At 37.8% G+C, this 12,203-nt stretch overlaps 1 protein-coding gene across 1 annotated transcript; it reads right to left on the minus strand.

The window, feature by feature from the left end:
• Positions 1-2,057: 2,057 nt before the first annotated feature.
• On the minus strand, positions 2,058-8,483 carry zgc:110540 (deoxynucleoside kinase). Its single transcript, XM_058414847.1, has 7 exons — positions 8,256-8,483; positions 5,282-5,397; positions 4,975-5,168; positions 4,730-4,877; positions 3,982-4,097; positions 2,539-2,638; positions 2,058-2,364 (listed from the first exon to the last, which is right to left on the minus strand). The coding sequence occupies exons 1-7, from the start codon at positions 8,347-8,349 to the stop codon at positions 2,338-2,340; spliced, it is 795 nt and encodes a 264-aa protein (XP_058270830.1). The 5' UTR covers positions 8,350-8,483; the 3' UTR covers positions 2,058-2,337.
• Between the last annotated feature and the right edge of the window lie 3,720 nt (positions 8,484-12,203).

Genomic DNA, 12,203 nt, shown 5'->3' on the forward strand with positions numbered 1-12,203 from the left:
AAAAGGTCACCATTATTATAGGATGAATGGATATCCTTTATGCATCTGAAATGATCACATCTGTAATAAGTAATAACTCATTACTAATGCTAGAAGACAATCCGAGAAGGAAACCCAGTGTATGAGGATCAGCAGTGCTTTGTTTTTATGTATAGTCCCTGAACCGGGTGCTCTTACATGTTTATTAACTATTTAATAAATGTTTAATAGTGTTTACATATTTCACACATTGAAGATGTTGAGGTTCTCTTTGGAAGCGAGACGGTTGGACATCAGAGGGACAGCTCATGTTGGACGTTTGGTGGGGGATGAAGTTAGGGAGAGGACAGATTAAGATGGTTTGGACATGTTGAGAGGAGGGAGAGTGAGGATATTGGTAGGAGAATGTTGGACATGGAGCTGCCAGCCAGGAGGCAAAGAGGAAGGCCAAAGAGGAGGTATATGGATGGAATAAATGAAGATATGAAGCTAGTGGATGCAAGTGAAGAGGATGCAGAAGATAGGGATAGGTGGAGAGAGATGATTCGCTGTGGAGACCCCTGAAGGGAAAAGCCGAAAGAAGAAGACCCATTTCACATATTGCTATTAAACAGTTGTAGAAAAAAAAAAAAATATATATATATATACTGTATGTCTGAAGGGCATTAAGAGTAGAATTTGACCAGGAATACCATTTAATGATGTGTCTTCCATAATGACATGGGGGGGGTGTCTAATTTTCAGCTGTCAAAATCTTACCATATTTTGAGACACCAAGTGGTTGGTTCATTTCTAGGAAGCCAGTGTCCAAGAATCATCAGGAGGGCAGCATTATGTTCTGAGGCTGAATAGAATTTACTGTAATAAACCTTTTAGTACGTTATATGTCTGCATGAGTTAGATACATTAGACAGAATGTCAAAAAAAAATTGTCATGATTTAAACAACAATCAACAATTAAAAATGAATTCAGGTCTAATGAATGAACCTAAACCTAAACCTTAAATAAAAGTAAAGATGAGCTTGATGTAACTTTTTGTGTCCTGGTATGATAGAACCTACCAAACATTTATAAACAATTCTCTTTAATTATTTTCATTTAGACACAAAACCCTAAAAAACTGTCTTTTAAATGCTCACAAATATCAGTTGTACACTATATTGCCAAAAGTTTTGGGACACCCCTCCAATTCATTGAATTCCGGTGTTGTTTTTCAGGGGTTGGGCTCGGCTCCTTAGTTCCAGTGAAAGGAACTATTTATGCTTCAGCTTCATACTAAGACATTTTGGACAATTTCATGCTTCCAACTTTTAGTTTAGGACAGTTGACCGCTACCTGTTCCAACATCACTGCACAAAGAAAGGTCCATAAAGACATGAATGAGTGAGTTTGGTGTGGAGGAACTTCACAGAGTCTTGACCTCAACCTGATAGAACACCTTTGGGATGAATTAGAGCCGAGACTGTGAGCCAGACCTTCTCGTCCAACATCAGTGCCTGACTTCACGAATGCGCTTCTAGAGGAATGGTCAAAAATTCCCATAAACACACTCCTAAACCTTGTGGAAAGCCTTCCCAGAAGAGTTGAAGCTGCTATAGCTGCAGTCAGTATCTATCAAAAGTGGTGAACCACCGACAGGGTCATGGGCAGCCAAGGCTCATTGATGCACGTAGGGAGAGATGGCTGGCCCGTGTGATCTGATCCAACAGACTGTTGCTCAAATTGCTGAAGATGTTAATGCTGGTTCTGATAGAAAGGTGTCAGAATACACAGTGTATGACGGGTCAGGGCTGTTTTGGCAGCAAAAGGGGGACCAACACGATATCAGGCAGGTGGTCATAATGTTATGGCTGATCAGTGTAAACATCAATTTTCTTGAAGTGAATAAGACGCAAAAAAAAATGGAGCTTGTTACTGAGAAACCTTGGAGGCTCTCATGGTAAAGCTTAAACTTAAACATCTTAAAAGTGAAGAAAAGGATGCACCTAAAACTAGTTAGGACCAACAATATTTATTGCCATTTTTATAGAAATTTATCTAAAATACGTATTAGATAAAGCAAAAGAACCCAAACAAATAGCATAAAAGTTTTAATAGCAGAAATGTACATATTTACAATAAAAATATAGTGATCATGTATCAAACACTGAAAAAAAAAGCTTGACCATGAAAATAATAATCATAATAAAATCTAAAAAATATTTCAATTGAAATGTAATACATCATTTGTCAGCATTATGTATTACTGCAAATGAGTATGTTTGAGGTAAGAAAAAAAATTGTTTTAAACATGTTATTATTATCATAAACACACACACACACACACACACACTCTTAGGAGAGTGCTTGATTATGTATTAGAGTGTAGACAGGAATTCTTGCACCTGAAAAGAAATGGAACACAATAAGTAAATGAATTGACCAGACATTAGATCATCACCGAAATCATTTCTTTCCTTTATTTCATCTTCAAGACTAGATGTTTAATAAATAATCCTATTGTGGAATTATTATACTTGCAAATCAGCTAAAACAAATCAGGTTAAACTCTCATTTACCTTGTCGACCACTGCCTGCTGCTTAATTCGGTCGTTCTTGAAGTCGTCGTTAACATCCAGCACCAGAATAGGGAGATCCTTCAAGTACTCAAATTCAACCCTAGGAAGAGGAAAACAACAATAAATTGCACCACATATTTGGATCATAATTGACATTGTTGGTGGATGATAAATCCAGAATTATAAGTTCCATTTGTTTTGTTTACAAAGAATAATAATAATGTTTCATTACTCATGATCAACTACAAGGGTCTCTGTGATTAGTTGGTCGAGCCAGATTCTCAAATTTTAGCACCAATTTACTGAATCATCTACTGGACTGTAGCCTTTTACACTGTATTGCCAAAAATTTTGGGACACCCCTCCAAATCATTGAATTCAGGGGTTAACCTCGGCCCTTTTGTTCCAGTGAAAGGAACTCTTAATGCTTCAGCTTCATACCAAGACATTTTGGACAATTTCATGCTCCCAACTTTGTGGGAACAGTTTGGGGATGACCCTTTCCTGTTCCAGCATGACTGCACACCAGTGCACAAAGCAAGGTCCATAAAGACATGAATGAGTGAGTTTGGTGTGGAGGAACTTCAGTCCTGACCTCAACCTGACAGAACACCTTTGGGATAAATTAGAGTGGAGACTGCGAGCCAGACCTTCTCGCCAACATCAGTGCCTGACCTCACAAATGCACTTCTAGAGGAATGGTCAAAAATTCCCATAAACACACTCCTAAACCTTGTGGAAAGCCTTCCCAGAAGAGTTGAAGCTGTTATAGCTGCAAAGGGCGGGACAACTCCATATTACATTCATGTGCATGTAAAGGCAGATGTCCCAGTTTTGGCCTGGCTCACAGTCTCTAATTCATCCCAAAGGTGTTCTATCGAGTTGAGGTCAGGACTCTGTACAGGCCAGTCAAGTGCCTCCACACCAAACTCACTCATCCATGTCTTTATGGACCTTGCTTTGTGCACTGGTGTGCAGTCATGTTGGAGCAGGAAGGGGTCGTCCAAGTTGGGAGCGTGAAATTGTCTGAAATGTCTTGGTATGAAGCTGAAGCATTAAGAGTTCCTTTCACTGGAACTAAGGGGCCGAGCCTAACCACTGAATTAAATGATTTGGTGGGGTGTCCCAAAACTTTTGGTAACATAGTGGCCTCTAGTTGGTTTTACTGCCTGTAGGAATGGTGGTTATATAAAGTTTAGATCATATTAACAACCTTATTTTGTTTACCTAGCTAAAGTTAGTTTGCTAAACATTGCATTTATATACTCCTCAGTGATGTCACAAATCCGTCATAATACTGAGGAAAAATATTTTAGATTTATAGAAATATGTATATATCCTTTAGTTCCACTCTAATACACACTGTGATTAGGAAAACATATGAGGAGAGAAAATGTGAAGGGAATGTGTATATATATATATATATATATATATATAACTCACTGTGTAGTTCTGTTATAGAGCCAACACTCGTGTTTATAGTGAAGTTTCTCCAAGTACTCCAGAGGAATTCCCTGCTCTTCCTCACGAGCTCGGAGTTTAAGGCGCTGCATACACCTCTGTAACACAAATGACTTAAGTTAGACTTTCTGAGTGAAATTAAATTCTTTCCCCAGCACATCTAAGGTCTCTTTTCCAGTTTAACCCAGATCAACATACATGCTAAACTGTGTCACATAGCACTGAAGACAAATGAATCAAAACTATATGTGAAATAATGTATTCTTGTGTGTCAGGATGTATAGATTGTGTGTGTGTGAGTGAGTGAGAGAGATTTGCTTGAGTTAGTGTGTGTGAGCATCTCAAAAAGAAGAACCCAAATATGTATGTATATGCATATATTTATGTATATACATACACACCGATCAGGCATAACATTATTACCACCTGCAGAATATCGTGTTGGTCCCCCTTTTGCTGCCAAAACAGCCCTGACCCGTCCTGCACTGATCCAGTGGTCTAGCCATCACAATTTGGCCCTTCATCAAACTCGCTCAAATCCTTACGCTTGTCCATTTTTCCTGCTTCTAACACATCAACTTTGAGGACAAAATGTTCACTTGCTGCCTAATATATCCCGTCCACTAACAGGTGCCATGATGAGGAGATCATCGGTGTTATTTACTTCACCCCTCACTGCTCATAATGTTATGCCTGATCTATATAAACATTAAAACACACTACACTGTACCTCAGGATCGGCCCGCAAATAGATTATGGCGTCGAGCTCAAGGTCAGACTCAAACTGCGACAGAAGCCAGCTATGAAAGTCTTGGTAGATTGCAAATTCTGTCTCATTCAAGTCTCCAGACTCGAAGAGGTTTGAAGCAAAAACATATCTGCAAAAATAAGAAAAAAAAGAAAAGAGCTTAAAATTTCACATATTATATTAAACATATACATGGGCTCCAACCCCTGCTTTCCTTGTCGAGGTACCTGTCACTGTAGACCGAGCGCTCATAGAACTGAACTGGATGCTCAGCCTGTTGCAGCTTGGCAGAGGGAGGCTGGAGCTGGGCACGGACTCGACTTAGGCAAGCGTAGGTCTGAAAAGTGTAGGACCAGCGGCTGGGCTTGTCATACAACATCTGCAGCAGGTTGCCTCCACTCTTCTGGGATGTGGTCAGCTCCTAAAGACGTCAACATCTCATCTTATATAGCTGACCATATGACTCTGCTACTCTGGTCAGTCTCACCTTCTTTATTCCTCCATAAAAATGAAACAGTGCATACAGTCTTGTACCTCGTACTCGTTCTCCGCAGTCTGAACATTGCACCACTTGCCAATGGGCTCTGGGATCACTTCCCATTCCTCAGATTCTCTTTCCAACAACTGCACGAAGGTCGACTTGCCTGTAGCTGTGTTTTGAGAAATGGAGGTTAAATTACTTCAGTGCAAAAAAAAAAAAAAATACAAATCTTTTGTACATGGAAACACTGAACAGTTACAAATAACAAAGCAGTTATTTTCCAAACATGATAAAGACATAAGCGTGGACAGAAGTCCGGCACAGGAAGCCCGTGGCTTAAAGTGATGAAATCTATCACATACTCGTCATATTATGAATCAGAGAAGTGGGAAAACAATCATGTTGTAGTTGGAAAAGCGTTTTTGTGTGTCCTACTTTCCATTTCACACTGCAGATTGACGAAACAGCACAAATTCTTTCTGAAGTAATGTTCTGTAGGTTTCTCTCATTTGGGTCTTTTCATTTTATTTCATTAAGAAACCTCACGTTCACACATCATAGAAAATCTGTTTTAAAAAACATTATTGACAGATTTCCATTATGTTCAGTATCTCAGCTATCGATGACTGATCTCTTATTTATCTGTATCTTTTATAGATAGACAGACAGACAGACAGACAGACAGACAGACAGATAGATAGATAGAAAGAAAGATAGAGAGACAGATAGAAAGATAGACAGAAAGAATGAAAGAAAGACAAACAGATAGAAAGAATGAAAGACAGACAGACAGACAATAAGATAGATAGACAGACAGATAGATACAATGAAAGAAACACAGACAGATAGAAAGATAGATAGACAGACAGATAGAAAGACAGACAGACAGAAAGATAGACAGACAATAAGATAGATAGACAGACAGATAGAAAGATAGAAAGACAGACAGATAGAAAGACAGACAGAAACAATGAAAGACAGACAGACAGATAGAAAGAAAGATAGAAAGACAGACAGAAAGATAGACAGACAGACAGATAGAAAGACAGACAGACAGACAGATAGAAAGACAGACAGACAGATAGAAAGACAGACAGACAGAAACAATGAAAGAAAGACAGACAGATAGAAAGATAGAAAGACAGACAGAAAGATAGACAGACAGACAGAAACAATGAAAGAGACAGAAACAATGAAAGACAGACAGATAGAAACAATGAAAGAGACAGAAGCAATGAAAGACAGACAGATAGAAACAATGAAAGAGACAGAAACAATGAAAGACAGACAGATAGAAACAATGAAAGAAAGACAGACAGAGAAAGACAGACAGACAGAAACAATGAAAGAAAGACAGACAGATAGAAAGAAAGATAGAAAGACAGACAGAAACAATGAAAGACAGACAGAAACAATGAAAGAAAGACAGACAGATAGAAAGAAAGATAGAAAGACAGACAGAAACAATGAAAGACAGACAGATAGATAGAAAAGACAGACAGAAAGATAGACAGACAGACACAAACAATGAAAGACAGACAGGAAGACAGACAGACAAACAATGAAAGAAAGACAGACAGATAGAAAGAAAGATAGAAAGACAGACAGAAACAATGAAAGACAGACAGATAGATAGAAAGACAGACAGATAGAAACAATGAAAGAAAGACAGACAGATAGAAAGACAGACAGACAGAAACAATGAAAGAAAGACAGACAGATAGAAAGAAAGATAGAAAGACAGACAGACAGAAAGACAGACAGACAGAAACAATGAAAGAAAGACAGACAGATAGAAAGAAAGATAGAAAGACAGACAGACACAATGAAAGACAGACAGATAGAAAGATAGATAGAAAGAGACAGATAGAAAGACAGACAGACAGAAACAATGAAAGACAGACAGATAGAAAGACAGACAGACAGAAACAATGAAAGAAAGACAGACAGATAGAAAGAACGATAGAAAGACAGACAGACAGAAAGACAGACAGACACGATGAAAGACAGACAGATAGAAAGATAGACAGACAATAAGAGAGACAGACAGATAGACAGACAGATAGAAAGACAGACAGATAGAAAGACAGACAGAAAGATAGACAGAAACTATGAAAGACAGACAGACAGACAGACAGACAGACAGACAGACAGATAGATAGATAGATAGATAGATAGATAGATAGATAGACAGACAGACAGACAGACAGACACAATGAAAGAAAGAGACAGATAGAAAGACAGAAACAATGAAAGAAAGACAGACAGATAGAAAGGCAGACAGACAGATAGAAACAATAAAAGAAAGACAGACAGATAGAAAGAAAGATAGGAAGAATGAATGAAAGAAAGAGACAGAAATATAGACAGACAGGAAGAAAGAATGAAAGACAAAAAGAAAGAGAGACAGAAAGAAAGAAAGAATGGAAGAAAGATAGATATATATATCGATAGATCACTGAAACATTATTATTGACAAATTTCCATTCAGCTTCTCAGCCATGGTGCAGCGAAGACTGATCTCTTATCTGTCTGTAGTTTTGCTTCTTCTATTTATTTCATTTATATCCTCCATTTTAACATTAGTTTAGTTGTTTTTGTTTTTAATAAATTGAAAAGTTGACCATTTAAATGGACACAGAGAGAAGAGTGTTAATGAAGCGGTCCATGGTGAAGCCACACAATACACTGCCAACCAGATCAAGAAAATATTCGGAATTCGACAATGATGGAGAAAATATTGTGGTGTTATAAAATAATGTGTGTGTGAGTGTGTGAGTGTGTGTGTGTGTTTTATTAAAAATAGTGTGTTAATAAACACTGGGTGTTCAGGCAATTCAACCTTCCCGCGTATTCCTGCCTTTATTTGGCGCCAAACAAACGAGAGAAATTTTATTATAATAAAAATAATCATCTAGTTTCATGTAAACTAATTCATATGAAATAAAAAAAATAGTTTATAGATATTTATTCCCAACATTAATAATAATAATAATTATTATTATTATTCCAACAGCTCGAACTTACCGATGTTCCCTTCAATAGATACCTTCTTAACTCTCTTTTCAAAACTGCTGTTAAAGTCAGGACGAGAGCAAGTTCTCTTCGGAGGAGTCGCCATGTCAGGAGAATGCAGGTCACTGTTAGAAATAAAACATAAAAAATTAAATAAAATAAAATAAAATAAAATAAAATAGTTGTAGAGATCCCAGCGCGCGCACTGACTGCTCCAGTCCCGAGTGATGTCTGTTTGAAAAACGCACCGAATACTATTACTGGGAACAAGAACGAGCGCGTGCGCGTCTACGTCACGTCCGGTTGTTGAAGCGTGGAGTTGAGGGAGAGAAACGTGGTTCAAGTCGCCCAGGTTTTCTCAGTTGCTTTGGAGCATTTCTCAGATCAGAAATGAAATTCTCAAAACTACCATTTAGTCACTTGTGCACATCATATGAACATTTCTCGTTGCTTTTGTACATTCATATAATTGATTGTGTGCAATAGTCTGCTGTTTCCTACATTATCACTTGTTTATGTCATGTTGATCAAAATATATTATACTAGTTTCATCTAAATAATACTTAACCCCCGAAACATTTCAGCATCGGTTCGTTGCATTGACGTCGTCGTCTTGAATTGACGAATTGTGCAGATGAAATTTGAACGTCGCTAATGAAGGGGCGTGAAGAACCAATGATCAACTAGTTCTCTAAAACAGGCCGATCTCTCGAGGTGAATCTCGTGAACATGCCTATATAACAGAGCAAAACACAGATTTACAATTGTTGAAAATGGATGAACAACCAGGAAATGAACGTGGTCAAGAGCCAAGAATAAGGATGCATGCTGGAAGGTTAAGGTGGCAAAATAGAGGAAGACGAAGAAGAGGCCAGAGACATAGACACATTTCTGATGACATTAGAGCCACTATTGTGGACCATGTTGTCAATCATGGCCTCACAACGGCTGAGGAGGGTCGGAGGGTACAGCCAAATATTGGGAGATCAGCTGTTTCTTCGATTATTCAAACATTTTGTCGAGAGAACAGGTCTGTAATCCATCAGTGTGGACTGTGCTGTTATAGTGTATATACATTCTGTAACACACAAACATGTGTAAGTATATATGAATTGTAGTAGGGTATTTTTTCCACACAGGACTGAAAGATTACCTCGTAGGGGTGGCAGAGGACCCCTTTTCACACCTCAGCAGGAGGAGGCTATTTGCACCACGGTCAGAGCAAACAATGCCATTAGGCTAAGGGAAATACAGAGGGCCACTGTAGAAGACAACAATGTATTTAGAAACATCCAGTCTGTTAGCATCTCAACTATTGACAGGGTATTGAAAAGACACCACATGACCTTGAAACAGCTGTACCGTGTACCATTTGAAAGGAATGGGGACAGAGTGAAGGAGCTACGGTACCAGTATGTACAGGTAAAACATCTACTGTATGTGCATACAGTAACTAATTTACATAAACTTCTTATATTGACATATATATTATAGTATGTGTGACCTATATAAATTTGCTATAGCTTTAGGAAAATAACATGCAATATGTGTGTACTTTTGATATAACTGTATCTTGTGAAATTAAATGAAAATGCATAACTAATTGGGTATCTTCTGGGTTGTAGCGTATAATGGAATTGGAGTCAAGTGAACCACCTTACACCTTCATATACGTGGATGAGGCGGGCTTCAGTCTGAACAGAAGCAGAAGACGTGGTCGAAATGTCATCGGCCACAGAGCTACTGTTGACTTGCCAGGCCAGCGGGGAGGAAATATCACTATGTGTGCTGCTATTTCAGAGCAGGGTGTGCTAACTCATGTTCCCCTTATAGGCCCATACAACACACAGCATCTCCTCACCTTCCTAGAGACCCTCTATAGGGCTCTCATCCCTGATGATGAGAGGGGTCCATTTCAAGATGATTTGCCAAAATATGTGATACTTTGGGATAATGTGAGTTGTCATCACTCAAACATCATCAGGCAATGGTTTTTGACCCATAACAGAATGTTGATGCAATTCCTCCCAACCTATTCCCCATTCCTTAAGCCAATTGAGGAGTTTTATTCAGCATGGAGATGGAAGGTCTATGATTGCCAGCCACATACTCAGATGACCCTTCTGGCTGCCATGGATGCAGCATGTGAGGATATCACAGTGGAAGCCTGCAGAGGCTGGATTAGACATTCCAGAAGATTTTTTCCATGCTGTATTGCAAGGGATGATATCTGTTGTGATGTGGATGGAAATCTGTGGCCTGACAGACTGGGATGTCAGGGGGTATAGACAGACAACGGCATTGCCTAAGAGGTGTTTCCTATGTTTACCTTTTGTAATTTTATATTTTTCCCCATTGTGCTTTTGTGTCCTTTTCTTTTCTATCACAACGGCATTATACGATGTTATATTGTAATTCTTTTTTTTTTTTCCAGTCCGCTAGTAAAGTACAATAAAAGTGTGAATCCTGTTCGGTCTCTTACAATCAATATCCCACATACAGTAATGTGTAAATTTGTGCAAGTTGAAATTCATAGATCCCATACAGAAGAAATTCAGCCTTTTGCATTGTCAATCACTGTAATCCAAACCATAGTTTATATCAGGAAATCCTGGAACCATGCACTGTCATTCTGACAACATGACTAAACATTTTGACTATACCGTATATAAACAATGACAAAAGGCCTTGTCATTCTGATGGCGATGATATTTTCATTGACGCAGAAACTTACTTTTGAGAGAATACCTAAGGATTTTGAGTAAAGTACATGCTTTTGCAAGAAATCCAATGTGTTGTGCTGTTTGTACAAATTGTTTTGAGAATGCACTTACTGGTTTGCAAATATTAAGGATAAACTGTAAAATATTATTCTCCGAAATATTATTATATTTTTATTTAATTGGTTTCTGGAATGACTTTAAACATTGAAAAAAAAAAAATTACAACAAACCGTATAAACTTCTTTCAATAACTTCAAAATATGAAATTTTGTAAATCGATAGATAGATAGATAGATAGATAGATAGATAGATAGATAGATAGATAGATAGATAGATAAAAAGGAAAGTAGATAGATAGATAGATAGATAGATAGATAGATAGATAGATAGATAGATAGATAGATAGATAGATAGATAGATAGATAGATAGATAGATACAGACAGACAGACAGACAGATAAAAAGGAAAGCAGACAGACAGATAGATAGATAGATAGATAGATAGATAGATAGATAGATAGATAGATAGATAGAGACAGACAGACAGACAGACAGACAGACAGATAGATAGATAGATAGATAGATAGATAGAGACAGACAGACAGACAGACAGACAGACAGACAGATAGATAGATAGATAGATAGATAGATAGATAGATAGATAGATAGATAGATAGATAGATAGATAGATAGAGACAGACAGACAGACAGACAGACAGACAGATAGATAGATAGATAGATAGATAGATAGATAGATAGATAGATAGATAGATGGCCCCATATATTGCTACCAAGTTGAAAGAATTGTACAGAATGTCTTTGTACAGTCATCAAGTGAGAACCGTAAACACAGGATATGTCGGGTTTGACGCTGAACAACTTAAGTGTCCTGCAGAGATCCATGATAAGGTGCAAAAAAAAATTCAACATTTTGGTGCAAAATGACCACAGACATTCACAACAACCCAGTGTGTGAGAATTCACCAGCAATCCCATTTCTGTCCTGTCCTTCATTCATTCTGGGAAGCTTGAGGCAAGAAAGTATTTGGATGTGTTACAGTAACACATTCTGTAATAAAAAAAAATGTGTTACTGTGACACCGCCTTTGTTTTAAAAGGAATTATGTAATGATTTTATTTAGTCTTGTTGACTCTTCTTGAATTGTACTGTGGAAATGGTGTGCTTAATTCTTTCCTCTACCTGTGAGTCTACTGTCTGATGTTTATTACCTTAATAA

The sequence above is a fragment of the Hemibagrus wyckioides genome, linkage group LG18 (genome assembly GCF_019097595.1).
Source record: "Hemibagrus wyckioides isolate EC202008001 linkage group LG18, SWU_Hwy_1.0, whole genome shotgun sequence".
Classification (NCBI taxonomy): Eukaryota; Metazoa; Chordata; class Actinopteri; order Siluriformes; family Bagridae; genus Hemibagrus; species Hemibagrus wyckioides.

Bases quoted from the DNA above. Each gene is read 5' to 3' on its own strand.
- zgc:110540 (XM_058414847.1), bottom strand. From the start codon at position 8,349: ATGGCGACTCCTCCGAAGAGAACTTGCTCTCGTCCTGACTTTAACAGC. The intron at 4,098-4,729 runs GTACAGTGTAGT...TTTGTGTTACAG, and splicing joins ATTTGCGGGCCGATCCTGAG to AGGTGTATGCAGCGCCTTAA. The intron at 2,365-2,538 runs GTAAATGAGAGT...ATTTCTTTTCAG, and splicing joins AGCAGGCAGTGGTCGACAAG to GTGCAAGAATTCCTGTCTAC.